A 27,568-nucleotide genomic window follows, 5' to 3' on the forward strand; every position below is an offset into this window, starting at 1 on the left:
AGTATATGCCTTATCAGTCCCTGAAAGACTATCTGGAACACTATATAAACATAGGCTTCATTAGACCAACCCGTTCTCCCGCAGCCCTTATCTTTGTTTTTCATCTCAAAGGCCAATGGTGAGTTGAGAGCGTGTGTGGATTATCGCAGGTTGAATAAGATTACCATTTGTAACAGGTATCCCTTATCCCTCATCACTGTGTTGCTGGACCAGGTCCGCAACGCCAAGATCTACACAAGACTCGATCTACGAGGGGCCTACCATTTGGTTCGCATCAGGGCAGGGGATGAGTGGAAGACAGCATTTAAGACCCATTACGGCTTGTACGAATACCTGGTGATGTCGTTTGGGCTTTGCAATGCCCCTGCTGCATTTCAATTCTTCCTGAATGATGTCCTAAGAGAGTATATAGATGTCTGTGTAGTGGTGTACATCGATGACATCTGGATATATTCAGAAGAGGTAGAAACTCACAACTCTCAGGTCATGCTTGTGCTCCAGAAGTTGAGGGAACACAAATTGTACTGTAAGCTGAGTAAATGTGAGTTTGGGGTGTCGTCTGTTGAGTTCCTGGGGGTTATGCTTCACCCGGATGGGTTGCGTATGTCTGATCGAAAGGTCTTAGCAGTACAGAAGTGGCCCACGCCCAAGTCCCTGAAAGAAGTACAGAGCTTCTTAGGGTTTGCTAATGATTATAGACGGTTTATTTTGCATTTTTCACAATTAGCAGTACCTTTGACACGGTTACTCCGGAAGGGAGTAGTTTTTCTTTGGTCACCAGAAGCTAACAACGCTTTTGAACATCTGAAAGAGGCTTTCACCTCTGCTCCTGTTTTGGCTCACCCTAAACCTGAGTTACCCTCTGTAGTGGAAGCTGATGCTTCTGATGAAGCAATAGGAGCCATTTTATCGCAAAGAGACTCAAATACTGGACAACTACATCCGGTAGCATACCTGTCCAGGAATTTGAATTCTGCTGAAAAGAGCTATACCATCTCAGAAAAAGAACTGTTGGCTGTAAAAAAGGCCTTCCAGGAATGGAGACAATATCTTTGGGGGGCCGTGTACCCTATCACGGTATACTCTGATCATCGTAATCTTCAGTTTATGAAGACGGCCCGACACATGACCCAGCGTCAGATGAGATGGATGTTATTCTTTGCAGAGTACGACTTTGTAATAACCTTTAGGCCAGGGTGCGATAACAGGAAGGCGGATGCATTGTCCAGACAAGAAGAGGAGAACCCCTCGACTGTACCCATTCTTGAATCAATCATTAAACCCTCTAAGGTGGTTTGCGTTTTAAATGCTGAAAACTTCCTAGACAAGATAAGGAGTGCTAGATCAGATATACTCTGGGATTCCTGGGCTGCTAAGGAAGGAACACGTACCATCAAACAGGGTTTACCTTTTGTGAACAGCCAGCTATTGCTGCCCTCAATCGTGTTGCAGAAGGAGGCATTTCAATGGTGTCATGTGTCTCCCTTGGCCGGGCATCAGGGGGTGCTCAAAACCATTCACTTGGCCCAAAGACACTTCTGGTGGAAAACGCTAAAAAAGGATGTCAACTCTTGGGTAGCGCAATGTGATGTTTGCGACTGAAGAACCGGGTTTTATAACCCAGAGGCGCCAGGGGCACGCCCAAAGTCTTCGGGTTCACCTGTCTTAGAATACAGAGACACGGGATACTTCTGAGTGGCGTCAAAGATCACATTTATTGGCTGCAGCCAGTAACAGAAGTCCTAGAAATCATCACGGTATGAGTTCTCAGGAGACTGCTCAATTTTACAGAGCAAGTCATCCCTTTTTATGCCAAAAATCACATTCCAGACAAATACCTAACATTTACAAACTGTCCAATCACATGTACCCACACCAGAGGTATCGTATGACGGTAAAACCCACTTTTCAGTTGCCCAGCCCATGATCAATCATCGGTCAAACCCAACATTCTTCTTTAGACAGGTCGAACGAACCCATAATAAAAAAGGCCACAACCCAATCATAAATAGACCATAAAGAAAGGAGCAGAAACAGGTGAGAGTGAATAAGGCATATTTGTGTGCAGTAAAACTTTATGATGTCCTGTGCTCTGATCCTTAATCTTGATCAGCTAAAGTGCAGGAAATGGTTTAACAAGGTCAGCTTCAGGCAACAGGGTCAGTTCACTCAGGTCAAACAGGAGTCAGCACGAACTCGAGCTAAGGTGTACATGTCCTTAAAAGACTAGTTCAGCCACAGTCATCGGCCTATGTGAGGGCAACCACAAAATGGCTGCCATACACAAAATGGAACCCAAGGGTTCAGAACGAAATCCCTAAATACGTAGTGAATCCATCGGTCTTACATGACAAAAACACTCATACTTGCCGCACTAACTAGTTATGGTTCGCTAATATCAAATTCGTAACGAAACCATGACCTTTATGAAACGGGTTCAGAATTCACGGAACCTCACTCCCGCTCCAAGAACGATTGTGGAGGGAAGAGAGGAAAGCTCATAACGATGCCAACCCCTGGTAAACCATGGCAAAACATCAGTTTAGACTTCATTACCGGTCTCCCACCTGCTCAAGGCAAGACTGCAATTTTAGTGGTGATTGACAGTCTAACTAAACTGGGGCATTTCATACCATGTATTAAACTTCCTACGGCAGGGCAGACAGCGCAATTACTTCTCTCTGAGGTCATTCGGCTGCATGGGGTGCCTGGAGTGATTGTTTCAGACAGGGGCCCCCAGTTCGTCGCTAGATTTTGGAAGCACTGGTGCCAAGCCTTGCAGATAAAGTCCTCTCTGTCCACGAGCTTCCATCCGCAAACGGATGGCCAGACAGAAAGGCATAGACTCTAAAGAAATACCTCAGTTGCTATGCAGCCTCGGCTCAGGATTCTTGGGTATCCTTGTTGTGGATGGCTGAATTGGCATACAACAACGCATGGCATTGTTCTGTGGGGGTGTCCCCTTTCTATGCAACATATGGGATTGACCCTAATATTCTTCCGGTGTGTCTGCCTGAGAGTGTGTCCGAGCAACCCACGGTGTACAGTAGAATGAAGAAGTTGCACACAGTGCAGCGACAACTCACCAAACATTTGATCAAGGCCAAGAGTGTGTGTAAGCGATGGGCGGATGCGCACCGCCGTGATGGTCCTGATTACCAGGTCGGGGATAAGGTGTGACTCTCGACCAAGAACATTAGATTCAAATTGCGTAGTGTATTTCATCCTCGTTTTATTGGGCCCTATGTCATTGTAAGGAAGGTGAATCCTGTGGCATTCAAACTGAGGTTGCCTGCTTCGCTTAGGATCCACCCTGTCTTTCAATGCAGTCTTTTGAAACCTGCATTGTCCTCGGTATGGAGGGCTCCTCCTCCGGTCCTCATTGATGGTGGCTATGAGTACGTTGTGAGGTGCATTCGGGACTCTAAGTGGAGGCGTGGTGCTCTGTGGTACCTGGTGGCTTGGAAGGGGTATTCGGTTGAGGATGACTCGTGGGAGCCGTGTGACAATGTGCATGCCCCTGCAGCTGTGCGTCGCTTTCATGTAAGTTTCCCGGCCAAGCCTGGGCCTAGGAGATGCCAAAGAGGGGGGCCTACTGTCAGGTTTCACAAGCATGAGCGCCCTCCTGACGTTTATAACAACAACTCCCATGACCCTTTGCTGTAGGGAGGTACTTTACGGGGAAACGCGCTGAGGCGGATGAGCGTAATTCTGTATTCCTGTTTGAGTCTCCTGCGTCCAGGATTGCCTTGCCTTGCTGTCTTCCTGGATTCCTGCTGGCGGCTATTGCGAGGAATCCTGCTTCCCGGCCGGTGCCTTCGGATCGGTGAGTCCGGTTAAGCGCGGCTGCGCTTAACGGTAGAACGGAACGCTGTGTGTCGGCCGACCACGCGTTACCGTTCCGAACTTGACCCTGTATTGTTGGTGGATGCTGTGGAGCACAGTAGTTATCTGCTACGTGTTGCCGTGGTGGATTGGATTGCTATTTTGAAAGCAGCGGAGCGCAGTGTGTGTTCTGCCACGCGCTACCGTTTGCCAGTGCTTTAACGCGGAGCTATGTGAGTCGGGTTGGCCACTAGCTACCGTGTTTTTTCCCTTGCTCATTTATGTGTGATTGGTACAGCGGAGTTCAGTAGTGTCGCTACGGGCTACCGTGTGTATAGGAATACCTTTGATCATTGAAAGGATTAACATGACTCTATAAGGATTATGATGATACAATACTCCTAGAGCTACAGAGTCCAGTGATTTAATCAAGCCGTTTTATTGTTCTTCTACTCCTCTGGATGGTACTGGGTGTCAGGACCCAGTAGAGAAAGCCTTGTTCTCTCGTTTCTTGATTTGGGGCTTATGCCAATTAATTTCTGATACTTTTCCAAGGACTGCAATTACTAAAAGAAGGTGTGCTTCTGGTTACTTTCAGGTATTCCAACATCCTAGCGAGACCATAATGAGAGTAGCATTTTAGGTTGCATGTGGTGTATAACTGTGTCTCATGTTTATGTCTTTCAGAGCCTATAATCCCCGCAGTTCCTTCCCCTTCCCTTATATCCCTCGCCTTATGGTTCGAACTCCCTGTTACCAAAGTCAGGGAGCTGGCAACATAAGGAGGTGGACCCCTATATAGCAACGATCGGATCCTGTGGAGCGTAATCCTGACAACCCTCTGGTTCATCACTGCCACCCTCTGTTTCACCACTGCCACCCTCTGGTTCACCACTGCCACCCTCTGGTTCATCACTGCCACCCTCTGGTTCACCACTGCCACCCTCTGGTTAATCACTGTCACCCTCTGGTCCATCACTGCCACCCTCTGGTTCATCACTGCCACCCTCTGGTTCATCACAGCACCCTCTGGTTCACAACTGGATTTTCTGGTTCATCACAGCACCCTCTGGTTCACCACTGTAGATTATGGGAAGAAAGCACACCTGCCCAGCCTCAACCGGGGGCTAGTTAATGTGTTACTGAATTTGAGCTTCAAGTCCGGCACCTGCTTCCTTGTCTGTAAGTGCTTCCTGTTGTGGTTTAATTTTGGTGACAGCCTGGAGCATTGTGCCATACTTGTAACTATTCTCTGACCCTGCTTCGAGGGTCAGAGCAGGGTCAGAGAATAGTTGCAAGTAGGCAACAACTCTGGAGGCGCGCTCAGGAAGCACTTACAGGGTTACAGCAGGTGCCCAAGTTGAAGTTAATTTCTTTGTAACCAATTTGTAAATGGTTACAAAGAAATTAGCTTCAACTTGGGCACCTGCTGTAACCCTGTAAGTGCTTCATGTACTTCAGTTTTTGAAAATCCGTCCCCGAACATGATTTTGTGGATTTTTCTGCAATTTCGCGAGATTCGCGGACCGCGAAATTGCAGAAAATCTGCAAATTCCACGAACGGAACGGATTTTACGCCCATGCTTACCTTTGACCTAGTTCCCAGAAATTCCCTGTGGATAAGACTGAGGGACCAGGGTGTTCCTTGGGAAATTCTGGAACAGATCGTTAGGTTGCACGAGGCAAATTATGCCAGGGTGAGATGGGGCCCAAATGGAGAATTGACAGACCGCATCGACATAAACAGAGGTGTTAGACAAGGGTGCGTGTTGGCACCGACATTGTTTTCTTTATATGTTAACGATATACCCGATACCCTCTTGGGCTGCGACCATGATTCTCCCAAGATGGCAGGTGACCATGTTCCTGCACTTCTATTCGCAGATGATACTATTTTAATGTCACAGACACCCAAAGGTTTACAAAATTTACTTGATTCCTTTTGGTCTTACTGCGTGCTAAAGGATTGGAGATCAACTCGTCTAAAACTAAGTATATGAAGATTAAGCCACATAGAACTTTAAAAAAAACACTGACTGTTAATGCAGAAAGGATTGAATATGTGCAAAATTTAAACTACCTAGGCATAACTTTAGACGCCAAACTAGATTGGAAAACTCAATTAGATAAAAGTAAAACTATCCTTACCCAGAATCTAGTGCCGATAGCAAGGCGACACAGGAATAGCTACTCTAAAGCTGTGTCCGCAGCAATGGAGTTGTATAAATACAAAGCCCAATCTGCTTCCCTTTATGGGGCCAAAATATGGGGTTACGTGGCTAAACAGATTTTTATGATACAAGAGAATATTTTTTTTAGAAAACTATTAGCCGTTCAACAGTGTACACCTCTACTTCCCCTCATAGTGGATCTGGATATTCATCGTACTGATGACCACGCGGTTTTACAACCCTTGTTGTATTGGGTCTGCGTGTGGTCAGCAGATGAGTTAGTAGATTATAGAGATGCACTAAAAGAAATCTTGAAAATAAAAAACAACGCGAAGTTGGTATGGTTGACCCACATTGAGGATTGGTTTAGTAAGCTGGGGCTGAAAGACTATTGGGAAGACCCCGAAGGCTTAACTTTGAGTTGTAGAAAAGTGTTAAAATTAAGATATTGGGTGTTTGTCTCAAACTCACAACTACAAAACTCTAAATTAGGCGCTCTTACCTTGAGGTATCTTGCCATGAAGACACAGAGTAGATTTGAACCTTTTCTGAATTAAATCTTACCAGGTCTAGCTAAATCCCTGTACCTAAAGTTTCGCTATGGTATATTACAAATCAAAGCAAACACTGCGAGATGGACATGTAACGAAGGGAATGCAGGGAAGGATAACCGGGTTAGCTGTGAACTTTGTAATACCGGTGCCATGGAGGACGAAGCTCATGTATTATTCTTTGGTCCAGTTTATACATATTGTAAAAGGAAATGGATAAAACCTATTTGTCGCCTCTTAGGTTTTAGACGTTTCAGTGAAGCGGAAAGAATTGTGAGAACAGAAACAACTCAACCCATTGTCTTTAGTATAAGCAGATACCTCTTTTCTGTGGAGATAGTAAGGAGTAGAAGGGGTCTCAAGTTTTAGAGATCCCGGCTTGATTTTTAGCTGAGTCAACATAAGTACTAGAGGGGGGATGTGGAATTACGAATTAGTGTCTTTATTGCCTATAATTCTTACACTTTGTCTTTTTTAAAATAAAGCAACATCATTTATTTAAAGTTTATCTATATGAACTGGCAACCATTATGCTGTGATTATAATACTTTTGAAGAATGCTTTATTTCTAGCTTCTCGATTTTAGATGTTAAAATATATTTATTGTCTTATCACTCACAAGTCCCTTTGATTGGCCCTCAATTGGCATCATTGAATTATGGGAAAGATTAGTGCAGAACAGGAAATTGGATTTTTTTTTACTTTACATTGTATGTATATCTTTTATGGCTTTTATATCCGAAATAAAGATTATTGATTCTTATTCTGAAAATAAAATAGGTTGTCAGATTCTTCAAATTAAAGACTGGACCTCTTCGTGCATTTACTGTATAGCTCAGAGTAAAATAACCCATAGTGGAGAGCTAGGAGTGTTTTGTTTTGTAGAAATAACAGAATTTGATTAACAAGAAGCAGAAGGAATGTCTCTCAGAGGTTTTTGGACAAAGTCCCCAAATGCCTTTGCAGCAGTCCTATCCCGGCCATTCATTATTTGTCCCAGAGTTGTTCCAAAACAGTTTTCTCTTTTTTGCTACATTTGACACAAAAAAATGAAATCCAAATGTAGTGCTCCCAATGGGCATGTTTGCTGTACCCTTATATAGAGGAGACCCTAAACTGTCCTTCACACCCCCTATTATTGAGGTGGCTATGCCCTTCAATCATTTTACAAAGGAACTGGCTCTTTCCAGCATTTATACGGTTTTTGGGTGAAACAGCACTCACGCATGATCTCGCTTGACATTTTTGTAAAGTACACCACCATAAATTATGGATAAATGATACCTCTTTTAATTAATTTTTGTAATGATTACATGTTTGCAAACATAATACGGATTGCATTTGAAATACAGGGGAAAGGATACAGAAAGACTGAGGATGAAACTCTGATCATGATTAGGTTTGGTGCACCTATGGTCACAAATATCTTTTTAGCTATGGTGTTTGTAAGACGTAGGATCTCTGCTGCTGACGGAGAAACAAGAGGAACAGCCAGCCATCCACTTCATACACCCTTCAGCTCATTTGTCCCTATGGTTGAGCTGAAAAGAATGCAAATGATTCTCCCACAAAAGCTGGCCAAAGAGCATTTTTAGAGTCGGGAAACAACTGCTCTACCCAGAATATTCTCTGAAGGAGGAAACTCTGCCCCAACCTTACTTGCTTGATTTTGGAACTATGAGAGTGAAATGCTTTACAACGGTCATAGAATGAGCACATAAGCTGAAACCTCTACCAAGAAAGTAACCATAGAAGGCAAGGCATACCAATGTGATCCTTCTGCAAAATTCATTGAATGTGCATCTGCATGCAGCCAATTATCTTATTTATTTACTTATGTAAGAGTGTTGTATAGTACTGGCCAGACCTGAAGGTATCAGAGCGCTTTACAACATTTATAGTAGAGAAATTATTTATTCAGTAGAGCAATAAAATACAACATTGACTTATGACGAATTTATTTCAGGGAGGGCCTTTTTTTCAGTGTGCTGTGATGGGCATGATTCCGCGTTTGCCGGAAGCTATCTCCTTTGCGGAGATCAGTTGAGGAAGAGGTCTTTGAGCAGGCTTTTGAATTTTGAGAAGGAGGGGGTAGTCCTGATGTGTACTGGGATGGAGTTCCAGATTTTGTTGCGCATTTCCTGAGAAGGATCTGGATAACGTTTTTTGCTTGCATGTTTTTGGAGGAATGAAGAGTAGAGTGTTGGAACTCCTGAGGTTCCTTGTCTGACCTGCCTTCTTGAGTTTGGAGGCTAGGTAGGCGGGTTTCCCCGTGTGCAGAGCTTTGTGCGTGAGACAAGCAGTTCTGAAGTTGTCATGCATTTTGATTGGGAGCCATTCTAGCTCCCTGAGAGCGGGTGAGATGTGTTCAAATTTCTTTACTCCTCTGACCATTCTGGCTGCTGCATTTAGAGTTGATCTGAGAGGAGCTAAGTGAGATTTTGCTGTTCCTGTGAGGGTTGCGCTCCTGTAGTCCAGTCTGGACAGCACCAGGGATTGAGTGGCTTGTTTGAGGTCGTTGGGAGGGATGAAGGTTTTTATTTTCTTGAGTAGTTTGAGGTTGAAGAAAGCGCTCTTTGCGTTATTCTTGATGTGTTTGACCATGTCTGGGTTTGGGTCCAGAGTGATTCCCAGTGATTCTACGGAGTCAGCTAAATTGAGACTGCAGTTAAGAGCGTCAATGGCTTTTAGCCATTCTGAGAGTTGGGGTGTCTGTTCCTTGTTGGAAGGATTTCCGTCTTGTCTTGGTTGAGTTTCAGGTGGTTGAGGGATAGCCAGTGTTGAAATTCTCTTAGAGTCTCTTTTAATCTCTGAATGTCACCAGTGGAAGAGGTTTCGAGATAGATATGGGTATCGTCCGCAGAGAGGTGGAAGGGGATGTTGGCTTTTTTGAGTATTGTGGTGAGGGGTTCTATGTAGATGTTGAATAGTTGTGGGGAGAGAACTGAGCCTTGGGGGACACCCCTGCTTATGGGTCATAGGCCAGATGTGACTTTTTGATTTTTATTCTTTGAGCGTGGTTCTGCAGGAAGGAGGTGAACCACTGCGAGACTACCTCGTCCACCCAGACCCTTTCCTGAAGTACCTTAATGAGTAGTTTGTGGTCAACGGTGTTGAATGCTGCCGGCTAAAACGGAGGATCTCCTCCTTTACACTTCCATAGATGAAGACGGGGAAGATGTTTACTTGGGAGTTTTGATCATCCACTGGCCCATAGCACTAGTCAATTAAAAAATAGTCTTGGAGGGGCCCCTAGGAAGGCGGGCTACCCAGCACCCTGTGTGCACATTACACAGAAAAGAAGGTTGAGAGTTTACGATCTAAAATTGTAGTTGCAAACCACTTCTCAAAATACACGTCATGCTAGAACGTTCCACTTGCTCCGGTAAGCCCAGGATCCTTGAGTTATTGCTTCTCAACCTACCTTCCTGGTCATCCACCAATCTCCTGAGGTAGTTGACCTCATCCTACAAAGTCCCGAGGTGTTTCTCGCATTCTGTGACCGTGGGCCCGAGGGTGTCCAGTATTGATTCTGTATTGTCGGCCCACTCCTTCAATTTCTTGTGAACTTCCCTCATGAGGGCTATATTAATCCTCAGCGCATCAATTTTCGGCTCTGGGGTGGATTTGATGTCTAGAACAGTGGTCAAGAGTTCATCAAACCTATGTAAGTGCTCTGACAGTGTAGTCACCAAGGACGCATTTGCAGCTCATATGTCGCCGTCAATCCTTTCATTGCCCTGAACTCCGGGCGGCATAGCAGGTGCCTCGTCTTTTGTCATGCATACCATGATGAGCAAGGCACGTGACAGGTCATAATGTATGTGGCAGGGGCCAGTAGGGCCCAGAACTGGTTGCCTTGTAGGTACACAAGTAGAGAGTATTGGTAGTGCTGGGGCTAGAGGGGTGGAGGAATCCACTATACATCCCAGAGTGCCCTGGAGCAGCTCTCTCTGCATGTCTCCTACTTACGAACCTCCCACCCTTCCAATGAGGTACTGGGATGTACAAGTATAGGTAAGGCCTATGCAAGAGGGCAGTGTGGGCCACCACAGTGTCTCACCTCTGTGAATTATCATTGCAGGCCAGAGGAAAAGCATTCTGGGTGCCAAACGTGGCTCCGTTAGTGTATTTAAGTCATTTGCTATTAAGGTGAGGACCCATACACAACAGATTGTGCCAATTCATGAGCCCCAGTGCCCTAAGGCCATCCCCCTACAATCCTGAAGGGGTGAGGGGCAAGTGCTTGAAGTATGAATAGGTCCTCAACGGTGCCCCTGTTATTTCAGGGGTGAGTGGTGGATAGGCAGGCAAGCAGTGCTTCCTCACTCCCACAGCCCGTGGTCTGGCATTGGTGTAGGTGAGGTCAAGAGAGAAGACACTGTGTATCTTTAGTTGTAGTACACTGATCCAAGTGCACCCAGTGCAGAAGACCACCAGACCTTCATCTCCACGGCCACCATTCAAAATGCCCTACTGGTGAGGGGTGTGTTGGTCTGCTCTCTCGTTGATCTGCCACCCTGCTCCTCCGGACATATCTTGGGATCGCGCACAGTGGGCTGCAGGCCGAAAAGCATGCTGCAGCCCTGCAGCGAGGATCTAACCTGAAAGTCTGTCCAGCAAGGATCAGGAGCCTGCAGAAATGCTGGTGCGGCGGGATGAGCACTGAGCCATTTCTTAGACACTGGAAGGTGAGGTATGTGTCTTCTGACCCATGATGGGCCCTGGTATATCTGGTTACGGATGTTACCACTGGTCTGGTGGTCCCTGGCTGACCTGATAAGTTGCAGGGTCAGCTTAGTGACGTTTCCCTATCGGAAGGTCGCAATGTTGAATGTGTCTGTCAGGATCTCATGGAAGCCAATTCAAACGCGGGCGGGTTTCCTCTACCATGCTGGCAACCTCCTCCGACAGGAAACACCCCACAATATGGTCCAGGATAACTATTCACAGGCCAAGGGTCGCGGAGCACTGTGTCTTGCGACTTGCACAGTAGCCATCTTGGCCAAGCCCCTGTAGCCATCTTCTACTTGACCAAAGTTTTCATTGTTACCCTCAATCATGATATGTGATTGAATAGTTTCTTATAAAAGACAAATTTTGACAGGTCACTTTCAAAAACCTGCAACAATACGGCTGTTTGCTGATTTCACTGCCCTTTAACACATTTGGTTGCGCTAGGAGTATCAGATTAAGAGCAATATAGCAGTTAGTTGGGTTTGTATTTACCAAGAGTTGATTACACATTTTCAATGTCTGACCTGTAAATAATTAAGTGTTGACTATACCTGACTACAGAAGGAAGCAGCAGCATTTCAATCTTTTGGGTCCAGAGTAACACATATCAGCCACTACAGACTATCATTCAACCATAAGGCAGGTTTCATATCAATCTGTAGTATACATGAAACATCATTGTAAACATTAGTTCACTCTACAGTGACCATGCTTTGACATAGTCTAATATTCAGCAAATTACCGACATTACTAACATTATCACAACTAAGCAAAAAACAGCTTTTCAAAATCTCACTCAAAAGTAGCATAACAGAGAAGGCAATTTTCAAAGCACAGCACTGCTCTTCTTTCCTTTCAATACCAACAAACGACAAATCATCAAAGGGATTATAGATCAATATATGAAGAGTGATCAATAACTTACTTCCAAAAGCGCTTTCTTGATCACTTTGCTGATGTCTCTTCTCCACTCAGGGATGTCGGGATTATACTCATCCAGATTTGGAGAGAATGATAAATGAAGCGATTGAAATGTTTCTGGGGATGGAAAGGAAAAAGGGAAAAGTCTGTCAATGGAGTAGTGTGTAAAGAATAAAGTTAAGACAGGAGCTGTGCTGCTGTAGTATTGGTAGAAGAGGGGTGCGTATTTTGATTTGCCAAGTTTTTTATTTTGCCTGGATTTCAAGTCCCTGAAAGTATCTACATTGCTGTTAGCTATGACTGAAAACAGCCTTTACCAAGTATTGCCATTACCATGCACCATTTACCAGGCATGTTAACTATAGGTGAGGTAAGTATATGTGGGTTTAGTGTAGATAGATACAGATATATAGTTATACATGTATGTGTGTGTGTGTGTGTGTATATATATATATATATATATATATATACATATATATATGTATATATTTTTTGTAATTTTTTTTTTATATATATATCCATCTTTACAGGAAACCCATTCGAGAAGAGCTTCTGGAAGTATAGATAAAACACTGGTTTTAATGGCAGCTTGCTGATGGAAGACAAGAGCAGGAAATCACTTCACAAAGTCAATTGGCATTGCCAGACGCGTTTCGGGAATAAACACATCCCTTCTTCTGTGGCGTGTTGTGAGGAGAATGAAAATGCTGGTACTGTTTCAATCCTTAAGCAAAACACCTGCCCCTGAGGGGGCGTGGCCGTAAACACGGCCCTCTGGATGTTGTAGTGCATTTAGTTTTTCACAAGTGGGCACGCATTTCATTCTGAATAAAGTACAGTTCAACTCCCAAGTGGGTAGAGTTGAGTACTTGCCATCATCAACCTCATTTGCAACAGGTCACCGCAAACGCCCTCAAATGCCAGCAAAAACACAGACTCAAAGGGGGTCTTCTCAAGGGCAATACAAACCTTGCAAGCGGTTTAATGAAGGTTGCAACTCCCATAGGCCAATTTAGCGCAGTAACAGTTGCAACCCACCCACCACTATTACTTTTAGTGAGTCATCAAGCATTGGAAGCGCTAGAACATGCAATGCATGTATAGTACACACACCTTTTTGCAATAAGTACTTCCTTTACAATATTTTGCATCGTAGCTGGCAGGGTTACTTGCAAAAATTCAATTTTCCTTTAACTCTCCTCTATGCATATGTTATTTTAGAAACATAGAGAATTTACAAAGAAATAATAGAAATGAAGTGCATTATTCCACAATTAACTATATATGCAAGGATTGGAAGTGTAGCAATATGCTGTTTGATCTTATGAACCAATATTGTTCGGTTTAATATCTTTCTTAGGGGGTAATCTAAATTACATGTTGATGAAAAAATCAACTTCTATTTTCTTTTCTTTGAATACGTTTAATAAAGTTAATGAACATCTAAAAAGCTAATCAGTGTCTTCATATTTTCAATTTGGCTCACTTATGTAAAATCTAATAAGTGTGAGTGACTTCTTTCCTCCCAGAACATCCATCTAGGATGCCAAAACCACTCTGCAATTATTATAAGGGAGGTTGCAGCAATATGGTCTATTTGGAGTTCACTGATGTCTCATTTTATTATTTAGTATTTTTTTTGCCCGGTTTGTCCCAGTACACATTCGCACCTATTGCACTCATGATTGCATTTTAACAAACCTTGCAGTTTCTGAACATATCAGTATAGAGCTGCAAAGTGTTTTTTTTTCCGGTTTCTATTACATTTCCATTTTTCCTATAGGGTTCACAAGAAAAATGCATGCCAGTGCAGTTAGCCCATTTTGTAGTGCAGATGTGCTCCTCAAAATAGCCGTAAATTAGCTCATAATGTCAATGTCATGAAAAGAAACGTATTTAACGAATTAACAACCACCAATTTTCGGTATCGTTATTGTGAGCCCTCACCGCAGTCGTTAGTTCAAAATTTCTGTTTTGGCTCTGACATTGGTTTATACATCCAAACAAATTGAATTAGCCACTGTTAAAGCCCGGAAAAGAGGGCAATAATGGTTAAATAAATTCTTTTCAATACACAGTACAAAGCTTCTTGAGCAACCACCTAATGAACATAACTTTCAAAATGCAGCCAGCAAACTCGATAAATCTGTGGAGTACTGGCATTTTCAATGCCTAGAGACTGCCCTCTTCCAGCACAGAAAAACAACAACAATGCTGTGATATTTTGCTATCAAACGCCTCCTATCGAATTCAATAACACAGAAACCCACACCGATTAGATGAACATCAGAATTTCTTTCGTACTTGCTCCCAAAATCAACAGGAGCACACTTTTCCCTGGTGCGGCGGGGCCCTTTCAAGCCACGGTACAGACTGAACTAAGCGCTGTGCTTGCTTATCTGACTCCAGCCGCCTGCTGAAGGGGGCATCGCTGCCGCTCCTCTGCTGGAGGCCGAGGCGGGGGATCAATATGTGTAATCGACAAGGGCTCACCATACACCGCGATCGTCTTTGTGTCCTGCAAAATGGAGTTTCCAGCCGAGACCTGCACTGTGATCGTGTTCATTCCTTCTGAGGCGAACGTGAAAGAGATGCTTCCCTCCAGGGTGATCAGCGGCTGCAAGATGCAAGCACAGAGAGAACAGAGACGTTGAGGCCGGCTCCTGCTTTCAGCAGATATCAGACAAAAAGTGGCAGAGCTTAGTGCTATCTGTTCTATTCAAATTCAAACACACGCCTGGCCGTGCAACCCACATCAGTTTCATCTCAGCAGGACCATTCCAGGCTTTCAAAAAATCACCATAGCACACCACACAATCACATGCGAATCATATATAAACAGTCTTGAAAGTTAGCATTCTTTCTTTCGTGGTAAACCTGTTGACATCTATAAGACTTTGATACGTTAATAGAGTACGTTCTTTTTGTTTGTCTGTATTATGCAAAACATCATTGTAATGAAAGGAAGTCCATTTTTTTAAAATGAAGAGAAAGATAACGAAATTAAATCCGAAAGGTTTTTTGAAAATGATAAAAGGTGTTAAAGAACCCAACAGTATTGGCTCGAGCAACAAGAAATGGATTCCACAAGAACTTATTTATTTATTTTTGTATTTCTTCAGATTTAAGTAGAACTGGGCCCAAGAGCATTGCAGCAACCCTTGGGGGGGTGGGGCGTTGAGCCTAAGACCAATGAATGTCTGTCTGGTAGACTCCAGGGCCCCACACTACATTCTGCAAGAGGCCCATCAGTTTGCGATACACTAATGCTTTTCATAAGCACCAGTTACATTACACAAAGTCAGATTATTTTATTTTTTGTTTTTTATTTAGGCACGGGAGATTAGGTGATTCACCAGTTCTAAGGTCGGCAGCTCTGTCCGTCCTCTCTGACGTTCACATACACAGGGTCACTGTGTATGAAAGTCAAAGACGCCGGACAGAGCTGCCGACCTTAGAACTCAACAGGAAATAAATAGTTGCTGGATGCTCACCTGAAGGAAAAAGACACTCACACTCAAGAGAATTCCTCGAAGGAGGGAACACAGCACAGAAGTAACTCGCACAAGATGGACTCTCACAGGCTATAGACCAGCTCCTCCGCTAAGGTGGAGGAGCGCCGCTGCTATCATTATTATCATGTTATTTTTCCTATAGCTGTAAGTGGCTCTCGGGCGGGGCTGGCCAGAGATGGGGAGGAGTGCTGTGCTCCCAAAGTGCGCATGAACTGTTTGGCCGGCCCAAAGAGTTCATGCACACTTTGCATGTTCCCCACCAGGTTGAATTACACAGCTTGGTCAGGAATATACACAGGCTCCCTGTTGCAGTCTGAGCACCGATGCACGGTGCTCAGACCAACCACAACACTGCATTGCAGCGTTGTGATTGGCTCCAGGGAGCCTGTCTGCCGGGTACGTCCTGTTGCCAGGAGTCTGGGGGAAGTTGACGGAACACGCAGGAGAGGCAGCAGCCAGACAGCCGGCTGTTCCAGGTAAGTGTTTTTTTTTTGTTCCAACCTTCGCCCCCCCACACCCAACTACCCAGGACCGGTAGCAGTTGTTTCTACTATGGACATCCTCAGAAGAGAAGAACAAGCACAAAGAGGAGGGGCACATATAGAAAGGACTACATTGGTGTCCAGGTGTTCTCCATTGGTTACTGGCAGAGGTAATTTTGGTGTCCGGAAGCATCCAGAACTGTTGCTTTCCTTCAATACCAAAGGCATCAAACCATTTGTAACTCATCTTCAGTGTGGCACACAATGTTCAGAACTGATTCAAATAAAAACAAAATGGGGGTAAAACGTTCCTAGCCTGTATAACTCCTAAACTTTTTCCTCTAGAAATCGCAATAATGGTCTTATCGTTGACCTCACAATTTAACATACGTCTGCATTCTCTCGCATCTCCTTGGTTTGGCGGGTTCTAATAGTAGACCTGCACTAAAGATATATATTTTGCAGAAACAAATAATTTGTTATGGGGGCAATTTACTGAGCACTGCGTATCTCTTTTCAGTCACTTAGGAGTGGCATGTTTGATGGGTGTCTCTCGGGGTTTGTGTGCTGGTGGAAGGATAGGGAAAGTGGTGGCTGTCGGGGTGGGCAGGTTATTGAAGCTCTTGTGGATGTCTGCGATCTTGCGCTGGAAGAAGGTGGCAAGGGAGTTGCACAGGTCTTGCGATGGCGGGAGGTCGTTGGTGTTGGAGCTGGGGTTGGAGAGTTCCTTCACAATGTTGAAGAGCTCTTTGTTGTTGTGCGCATTGTTGTCGAGGCGGTCCTTGAAGGAGGCCCTTTTGGCGGATCTGATCAGGTGATGGTGTCTGCGGATGGCATTCTTGTTGTCTGCGTAGCTGTCCGGTGTCTGTTCGCTGTGCCATTTCTTCTCTAGTTTTCAGCAGGTTTGCTTGGAGGCCTGGAGGCCCGAGGTGAACCTGCTGGCTTTCTTGTTAGTGTGTCTGTTGGAGGGTTTCTTGATCGGGGTGAGAGTGTTGGCGTAGTCGACGATCCATCACCTGAGGTTGATGGCGGCGGTGTCAGTGGGGTCGGCGGGTGGTCTTCGGGCAAGGGTGGTGTTTAGCTGGTCTTCGGTGACTTTGTTACAGCTGCAGCAAGGTATCTGTTGAGTGCGGTGGTGCATGGTGGGTTTCGGAAGGTGAAGTGGATGCAGCGATGGTCGGTCCAGTGGAGGTCGGTGGTGTGGCTGAAGGTGACGTGGGAGCTTGCGGAGAAGATGGGGTCAAGCGTGTGGCCAGCGGAGTGGGTGGGCGTTGTGGCGAGCTGTCTGAGTACGAGGTTGGCGAGGTTGTCAGTCAGGGTGGTGGAGTTGGTGTTGTTGTTGTTCTCGAGGTGGAAGTTCAGGTCTCTGAGGAGGATGTAGTCTGTGGAGGCAAGGGCATGCACGCTGACGAAGTCGGCGATGGAGTCGCTGAACCGAGGTGGGGGTCCGGGGGTTCTGTAGACGAGATTTCCTCTGAGGGTGGTGTTGGGATCAGTGTGGATCTGAAAGTGTAGGTGTTCGGCGGTGCTGAGGGTGTCGTCGGAGACCCTGAGGGTGTTCTTGTGGATGATGGCGATTCCCCCTCCTACCCCCTTGGTGCGGTCACAGCGGGTGATCTTGTAGCCGTCCGGGATGGCTATGGCGATGTCGGGTGCCATGAGGCGTTCATCCAGGTCTCTGTCAGGAAGGCGACGTCTGGGGAGGACGTGTCGAGCAGGTCCCAGAGTTCGATGGCATGTTTGTGTGCAGAGCGTGTGTTCAGTAGTATGCATCTGAGGTGGTTGCGTCCTGTCACGGTGGGCGGTTTGGCGGCTCGGAGGCTGGTGAAGCTGCAGCTCCGGCAGGAGAAGTGTCTTTTCGTGTGCTTCGGGGCGGCCAGGAGCAGGTGTGCGGTCGTCCGGTGTTGAGTGCGTGGAGGGTGCTGGCGACATAGTGGCGGCAGTCGGTTTGGCATTCGCGGGGGCCAGGGGGTCTGTCTCTGGGCCCGGTCCAGGAGCGTACGGGAGCAGAGGGGCTTGGCATATGTGTTATGTATACAAGAATTATAATAAGAACAATAAATGCCCAATCGTATGTGTTTAGATAATCTTTTTTGATGGAGATGCAGAGTTTATATTTTCTCCTAAGTTTAAATCCGTTATTGGTGCTCAAGAAGGTTAGATGAAGGTCAAGGGGTGACTGAAATGCTGTGTTGACACAATAACTTTTTTAGTATGTACACAGTTGTTTTCAATGTTATTTTTAGACCAAATGTTGCTGACAATGTATCTGGTCCAGTGGTTGATAAACTATATTAACAAATGTCACTAGTATTTTAATGCATATTCCATTAAATTTTTATGAGATTCTAAATATTGTGGCTGGAGCATAATTGGTTATTTTTGGACATCGAAGTTATATCGGTTGTTCTTGTGTTGATAAATAAGCATCCACGTAACGAAAGTTTGGATTTTAACAAAAATCCATGGGAAAAACATTTGTATTGGTCTAATTGGAGAATAACCACGGTTTCATAAGTTTGCCGAAAGGAAGCAAGTTGTTAGAGGGTAGCTCGTCTCAGGAGCATGAGGTGGGTTTAATGGAAATGGTATAAAATGTTGGTGGCAAAACAATGACTTTACTCAACGTTTCAGGGCCATTAGACATTGTTGTTTTTTTTTAAAAATAATTTGTTTATTTGCATTTTCCACAAAAAGAAAAAATGACATTCATTGGACATTGTTGATCAAAACATCCTTGTCAATTTACATCTCAAAGTCACAGCACTGATTTAGTTCCTCCTTTCTAAATACACACAGTCATGCCTTCTTAATAATTTTTCACCAGAAAACATTTATCCAGTTCACCTACAAGGTGTGTAAGTAAGCTTCTCGATGCTCATTCATGTTTAATATCCTCATTCAATGACTATCCTTGATTATCAACTCATTCATTTCTCCGTTCTATTTTACTCTCATAATGTGCAGACCCATCTCCAATGTATAAAAGCCTGCATTTCCATAATTCTGTTTCATTTTGTCCACAGTAAGAATCTCTTATTAACTTATTAACTTGCAGTCCACTTATAGCTCTTTCCTGTGCAATGCCTTTAGGGCTCTTAAGGTATGCAGGAGCCTTGCTGGGGCGTCCCTACTAGATACATTAGGCTGTATGTTCCAGTTTTCGTCATATGAAAATAACGTCAACAACGTATTCTTACATTTCGGGAAAATACCATATTAAGTTTAGTTAATGCATTTATCTAGGCTTCATAAGGCCTTACCAAGATAAACTTTTCTGTGCAGCTCAGAATAGATCTGTGTGATTTTTCGCGAGTTCAGCACATACATTAACACGAAAAATCTCCAAGTTACTGCACGTTTTGCTGACATGGGAGCTCATTAACACTAATAGTCAATTACTGCCCTGCTGTCAACAGCTCATCCACTAACCTGGACATTTTTCGAGTCAATGTATGCGCTGAACTTGTGGAGGAAAAAAAGTGGACCCTTTCTGCACCGGCAAATAAAACAGGATCATGATATGACCCCTGGAATATGCCAAATCTTCATATTTAAGGATGTCAGAGAAACTTGTAAAGAAACTGCAGCTACAGCCGTGCAACTTGTCAACACCTCTTGTGTGTGATCACTTTTCAGAGCTGCTTTTTCAGCGTTACTGCTCCAGAGCAGAAGCAGATCTACTTCAAGCAACTCTACATATTCTACAATACGATACAAAACCCTTTCCTTAATGAGAAGATTCAAGTATTCTAGATAGAGGGTGCATATCTTTGTTTCCCAATTCAAGAGGCAAGACCTTGATGGCTGTGGCTTTTTCCCAAAAGCTCTGGAATTATGGATCTGTACTTGTTTATCTGTCACTTGCAAAACCCAGCAACACCCAACTGTTAAAAGAAGGGACACTGCACATGTGTTTAATACTTTCTCAACATAATATTACTCTTTTGCCTTACCCAGCACCATGCTCTGGCACCTTTTAAATGACAATCAGCCGGCTGGCTACCGTGCATTTGTCGATTCCATGAGCAGAGATGTTGAAATTCTGAGCCTTGTAGCAGTTGCATCGAGGACGACAGAGGGAATCAGAGAAGCTGAGCACTCAATCTTCAAACCCTGTTGTTAATTTCAACAGAATAGGTGGAGCCATAGCACACAGCCGTTTGCACTGGAAAATTATAGTTCAGTGGACTTGGTCATATGGTGATCTGTCTGAAGAATAATCCTCAGATCGGAGCCAACAACACCTTTGGCACAGGTTTGCCAGACTAACTCTGCCAAATACCTGAACTCCTGATTCCAGCTTCACTAAGCCTGAAGGGACAAGCTTCACAGCTGAAAACTGTAGCACCAGCTGTGACTTCAATCTTTTTCAGATGTGTGAGCTGTTGAAAGTGTTAGCTCAATACAGAGTACTGCAACTCCCTTCTTTCTAAGCTTGTAACTCTGAAAAATATACAAAAGGTGAACTCCCAGTGGAAATAGACCAGCATGTTTGATACATTTCATCCTACTTCCAGGAGCCCTGATTGGATGGAGTCTGTTGAAATGACTGCCACTTGAGAGGTCTGAGCTCTTGGAAAAAATACCTTTTCCACCAAAACAAACCCGCAGAATTTGGCTGACAACCTCCCCTTGTAATCTGGTCACACTTTTCATCATAGTCCCACTGTCAGTTCTGCATTTTCGGTTGTAGTATTTATTGTCTGCTCTGTGAAGCCGTGCCTACACTACAAACAGGCGCAATATATTTCCAGAAACAATTCTGTAAAAACAAATATAAGGCAACGAAGAAGAAACACATCACATATCTCATTGAAATGAATCAGTGAATGAGAAATTACTTTTATAAATAAAAAAATACACCTTCTTCGTTTATTATTGGGAATTTTAACTATGGGAAACCTTTGCACAAAGGGTTTTCTGGAGAGAAAAACACAACGTATACCCCACATACCTCACTGTTGTTGCCAAGCCACCAAACATAAGTTATTGTGCCAACATGACTGGGCCACAGGACTGCGGAGGCATTCACAGCTTTATTCTTTGTTGTGACAAAGGGAAGCGCGAGGTGCACGTGTTCAAGGGGACCTGCAAAGGAAGGCAGAACAAGAGCTTTTAATCTCACAGCCTGAATGTATCATGGCAGGTTCTCAAACGATTCATTCATGAAGCAAATCAGATTCTTAAACTATGAGAGAGAAGCCCACAGTCCTTATATGAGTTAGGATTGAGCTCCCAGAAGTCTAAACAGGCGGGCTGTAAAAAGTAAACTAGTTTCTGTGAGGAGCTTGCCGCACCCTTACTAGCTTCTCAAAAGCAGCAAGACATCTATCAGAGAAACTATGTGGTACAGTTGCAATGGCTAGCCTACACAACAATCAATTAAGAAATAAATAACTTACAATTGAAAAGTTAGTGCTGATTGAGTAAAACTCCACACATTGATACTATCTATAGCATGAACAGTAACCGATGTGCTCATAATAGGAGGAAAGCGAAGACCAATGTTAATTTTTTGGTGCGGCAGACCGGAACCCAAGGCTCTCTGATATCAATCTGGGATGTCAATAACTTGTGTAATCTGGTCATAGTATGACAGTGAACATTTTTACCACCAGTGCATTATTAGTTCCACTTGCTATATAAGGTCATATGTACTCTATCCCAAATGAAAGCAAAGGTGTCAACAAGTGTGCTCTTACTGAGAAAATACTTAATTTTAGGAAGAAAAGGCACTACTTTCATGTAAGAAATTGGATTATCAGTTTTGCAGGATGTGAGTTATGCACAAGTAATAGGTCCACAAATGTCTCCTTACCGCGAACCAAGTATTCCATTGTAGAACTTGAGTCTCTAAGGGTAACAAAGCAGTCCAAGACTACTTAGGGGAGAAGGTGTGGGCTAGTAATCTCATCTGCTGGCACATGCCTACAGCCCTCAATAAATCATTACCCAGTCAGTACTTTTTCTTTGCAAAAGGAAAAGTAAATTATTATACACACTACTAAATATTATGCCTTTGGTTTACAATTATATACATCATGCAGATGACAATACCCTTGATGACATTTTTTATCACATTTGACCCATAGTGGATCATGACCCTCAAAATCACAATGCACCCACTTATACTCGATGTAACATTACAATATAAGTAGGTGTATTTTTAAATATAGCTGGATTATTAGCTTTGTCAAAGGTTCACCAAACCAATATTTATAAAGGCATCATACTGGCTTTGTAACGGGGTCATCATATCAATATATAAAGCCAGAAAATTGGCCCTGTTAAAGGATCATCAATAAACTGTAAACGCATGTGTATACACAAATATTTTGCATTATTGTTGTCAACAAGATATTTTAAATGAAACATTTGAAATACACAAAAACATGGTTATGACTTTTTTCAATACACTTATAAGGCCACATCAAACTTGATCTTGTAGCCATAGGACCAACCGCTATCAGCCCCTACACTCCCAAGCTGAAGAGCCAGAGCTGCGGGATTGCTTATATAACATTGCAAAGTCTCTCCAGGTCATTTTTCATAAAAACCTGGGATATATATATGGCCCATTTCGTAAATGAGCCCTGGGAAGGAGGAGCTTCTTCACTCCCAGCAACCCCGCCAACACTTAATTTGATCACTGGTGGTGCCCCTGACTTTCCTTGGGGCCTTTCCACAAGGAAAGAAGCCTATGCTAATAAGCCCTTGCTAGGCTTTTCATAAGGCACTCCTGGAGGGAATGCATACCTATTTAACTTGTTCTACCACTTCTGTTTGACTTTCTTTTACAACCTCACTGTGTGTCTGTTCTTTATATTGTTATTCCTCCAATTCCCCCAATGGGGAATTACACGTGTTAGATGTAACAAGGAATCCCCAATGTTAACCTGTGGGAGGGGTAGGCTGCACAGTAGTGAAAAACGAATTTGGGAGGTTTTCAGTACCAGGACATGTGCAACTTAAAAGTACATGTCATGCCTTTTGATTGAACAGCACCCTGCCCTATGGGCTATCTAGGCCATACCTTAGGGGTGACTTATATGTAATCAAAGGGGGTGGGGGGGGGGGGGTTAAGGCTAGGCAAAGGGTGTTTATGCCAGGTCGACATGGCAGTGTAAACTGCACACACAGGCTCTGCAGTGGCAGGCCTGAGACATGTTTTAAAGGGCTAGTTAAGTAGGTGGCACACACAGTCAGGGCTGCAGGCCCTCTAGTAGCATTTATGTTACAGGCCCTGGGGAACACGTTGTGCACTCTACTGGGGACTTATAAATCAATCAAACCATATTTAGGGAGAGAGCACGCACTTGCACTTTGGCACTAGTTAGCAGTGGTAAAGTGCCCAGAGTCCTCAGGCCACCAAAAAGATCAATAAAATTGGAGGCAAGCAGGCAAAAGGTTTGAGGGAAGACTACACTAAGGGTGTCAGGGGTAACACCAGCACTCCTGAACAGGATTCTGGTACAATCCAATATGGGAGGAGCCTTCTTTCCCTGTACAGAGCTCTTGCACCCACCCAGGGGTGTGGCTATGGTAATGGAAATACATCCCTTGTAGTAATGCCAAACAAGTTCTGGGGCAGCTCCCTCTCCTACTGGTTTTGGAGCTAAATTGGCTAGAGGGACAAAGAAAGGGAACAGGCCTGGCATCAGGTACAATTGCTTGTGACAGGTTAGACCTCGCTGAAGTGTAAATAGCCCCTAGGCCATCCTTTCAATGGAGGAACAACATTGCCCACACCCAAAGCCTTTTGTCTGGGAGCAATCCACATCTAACCACAGGGGAGCCATCCAGCTGTCAAGTGACAGATACATACTTACAAGCTTTAGGTAGGAAAATTGTAACTTCCTAAAAATACCTGTTGCTTAATGGTTAGACAAAATTGGATTTCACCATCAAATTGGAAATTGAATAAATATGAAAATGAGTCCTTGAATAATTGCTCTAGCTACTACCAATCTGAATTTAGCATTCATTTAATGCAATAATGAAGTCCAGCGTTTCCCTATGGAAGCAGGCAGCCTTGCTAAAGTGAAAATAGCTTTAGGGGATATTTCACTGTAAGGACAGGTTCAACACTAACTTTTACGTGTCCTGCCTTTAAATGCCATGTACCTTGCCTTCGTGGGCATTAAGGCTTACTTGGGAATATAAATATATATATATATATATATATATATATATATATATATATATATATATATATATATATATATATATATATATATATCATACTCCACTCCTTCCATTCGAAAAAGAGTAAGGCCACAGCTGGGGAACAAGTCGGTAGCACTTTATTTAGCTGCACATCAGGGAAAATGTTCTCCTTTGTTATGGCGGATGCATTTCGGCGTTTCTCTGCCTCTTCAGCGCCAGGTGTGTGTGCTTGAGTGAACGGGCGTGAGCAAGGTTGAAATAGTCTGCCTTCTCTCAAACGGACTGTAGCACCTCCCCCTTTGCTTATATTTCTGTGCATACACCTCCTGTAGTCCGCCTACTTGTCAGCGCCCACAAGGTCCAGCATGCAATGGTTATGCTGGTAGGTATCGCATTAACGAAGGGGAAGGAAAATGTACTTTAAAGTCTGTTTGTGATGTTCAAATGTTCCCATATATATATATATATTTTAAAGATCACATACTCCGCATAACCACCGGGACACCAAGACAGCGGTGCATCACAGGGGCCGAGGTAACCCTGTAACTAAATTCAGGTTCACAGCGCGTAGCCACCGCTACACAAATGCACTCTCCTCCGGTAGATAATAGCCCACTCCAGTCACTTTTAGCGTTCTTCCAAAGTATTTATTAATTCAATTGCTGCATGTGAATATACGAGCAAAGGAACAAACCCCAACGCGTTTCGGCGAAGCTCTCGCCTTGGTCACGGGTGTTTTTTCAAAAGTGCTCAAACAATAAATAAAGTTGCACGTGAAAAAGTAATAAACATCAACAAAGGACTCTCGCCCTCAATATTTCGGCCATCTTGGAGTGGTGAAGCTATAACCACCCTGGTAACAGAGCGACTCTTCAAATAAAGGAGATACGTAACTTGATAATTATTTACATCATACATTGATAAATGCAACTATTAGCGCCGTTTATTACTTTTTCACGTGCAACTTTATTTATTGTTTGAGCACTTTTGAAAAAACACCCGTGACCAAGACGAGAGCTTCGCCGAAACGCGTTGGGGTTTGTTCCTTTGCTCGTATATTCACATGCAGCAATTGAATTATTAAATACTTTGGAAGAACGCTAAAAGTGACTGGAGTGGTCTATTATCTACCGGAGGAGAGTGCATCTGTGTAGCGGTGGCTACGCGCTGTGAACCTGCCTAGCGAGAGTAGACACACCCACTTGAAGATCAAGCCTACCGAGAACGCGGAGCGGTGAAGGAAACACGTCGTGTGAAAACGCTTCGTGAAACCAGAGCGAATCAGGCCATCATCGGCGTGGCGCTTTCCTTGTGTGGTGAGTGATCTTCGAGCATAGTGAGGAGGAATTAGGCGTTGCGGGTGGGGGCAGTTTCGACATCGGTCCCCACCGCACTATACAACAAGTATACGCGCAAACCAAGCAGAAACAGAATCTAAAATGACGGAAGACGCAGTAAAGGGGCGAGAAGCGGCCTCATTAAAACTTTTTTCCAACTTGCCAAAAATCCCCCAAAGGGGAGCTACGAACATAGCGGGCATGTTGGAGGCAACGCAAACTCACCCCCGTCAGATGTAACACAAATTAAGGCTCTTATGAAGCGCCTGGAGAAAGTGATGAGAAATGAAGTTACCAAGTGGTGGGAGCACAAATCGCTCACAATGTATATTGCAGAAGAACGTGTTCCATGAGAGTTACGAATTCTATTGGCCCCCAATTATGACAAGCTCCATCCAGAAATGTTGAAAAAATGGGGTAAGAGTAATTTGGAGGCTTCACGAAATTTGATCCTAATTTTAATTGAATACGCTGAGATAGATCGCGCAACGCTGTTAAAGGAGATGGAGTTAATTAATGAAGAGCTACGCAAATTTGAACCGAATGATCTCATCACATCAATGAGAAAGGAGATCCAGGAAAGGGTCAATGCGCATGAAGAAAAAATCAAGGTGCGCAAGGCGTGGAAGTTTGCGCGCGATGAAGATGATTATGAACACGGTAAAATCTATACCTTCGCGCGCAAATTTGATGATGCAAAACGGCTGAAGATCAACCAAAAAAAAGCACCAGCTCAATCAGGTGCAGAAGCAACCTCATCAGACAACAGCCCACGGGAAAATCTTAATGAATGAGTACCCAGTACTAGTGACTCCAACTCAAATTTGAGCAGCAATTGCAGCACGTATTCAAATGAAAATTCATCAGTAGGTGACGAAGAGGAAGAGCCATCAATGGTTCTGGATTTGGGCGAAGAAATAGATTTTTTAGTCAATGCACGATTGCAAACTCTACGTCCACGGAAGCAACAACAAAAACAAAAACAGCAGAGAACAAGTCCAGAATCAACCGCTGCAGAAAAGAACGACGCCGAAAAAACAGGCACAAAAAACAAAAACAAAAAGAAAAAATTCTGGCGCAAGAACAAAAACTAAATGAAAAAACAATAATCAATCTTTCATCTGCAACACTAACAACAGCCGAAAAACAGTTGCTCAGCCTTGGACTCACCTTCTGTCCACTTACCGACTTCAGCTATACAGCTACAAGAATAGATGTGTTCCGATATATCCGGAAACTCAAGCTGTCTAAATTCTTTAAAATCATACACAATCCCAGCGGATCACTGACATAACCTCGACAGACCGAATATCGACTGGACAAAATATCGATGACAAATTATCGACTACAAAATTATCGATTGCCTATACTTAAACAACAAAACACAAAAATATCGAAACCACATTATCGACTAAAATAAACAACGACTACAACAATATCGACTAACAACATTATCGATTTCTAAAACATCTATTATCATATCTTTAAATGAAAAACTGTCAAAATATCGAATACAAAAATATAGATAGCAAATTTATCGTTTTTTAAAAATATCGAAATTACTACATCCTTGAATAAATCACTGTATTATCTTAAAATTTAGTCATACTATTCATAATTATTCACTAATTGTTTCTAAAAAGCTATAAAACATACTATATATTTTCCTAACATTTATAACACAAAATAAATACAAACATACATTTTATAATACATAAACAATGTTTCGAACAACTAAACATTTCTTACTGCAAATTATATATATTCCTCCACTTTAAAAATATAAAGATAACATTACCTATACTAAATAAGGCCTTACACATTAAATAAACGTTAATTGGAGTCACCCATATAAGGAAA

The 27,568-nt window shown here is 43.6% G+C and overlaps 1 protein-coding gene across 1 annotated transcript in view; it reads right to left on the reverse strand.

The window, feature by feature from the left end:
* Window positions 1-27,568, reverse strand: part of LOC144752596 (VPS10 domain-containing receptor SorCS1-like) — a 1,975,184-nt gene that overhangs the window by 237,711 nt on the left and 1,709,905 nt on the right. The window contains exons 20-22 of the mRNA XM_078640477.1: window positions 21,160-21,293; window positions 14,699-14,822; window positions 12,210-12,322 (exon numbers count right to left, since the gene is read on the reverse strand). Coding sequence (XP_078496603.1) covers window positions 12,210-12,322; window positions 14,699-14,822; window positions 21,160-21,293 — 371 coding nt within the window. The remainder of the gene's footprint in view (window positions 1-12,209; window positions 12,323-14,698; window positions 14,823-21,159; window positions 21,294-27,568) is intronic.

This window comes from Lissotriton helveticus, chromosome 5_1 (assembly GCF_964261635.1).
Source record: "Lissotriton helveticus chromosome 5_1, aLisHel1.1, whole genome shotgun sequence".
Lineage (NCBI taxonomy): Eukaryota > Metazoa > Chordata > Amphibia > Caudata > Salamandridae > Lissotriton > Lissotriton helveticus.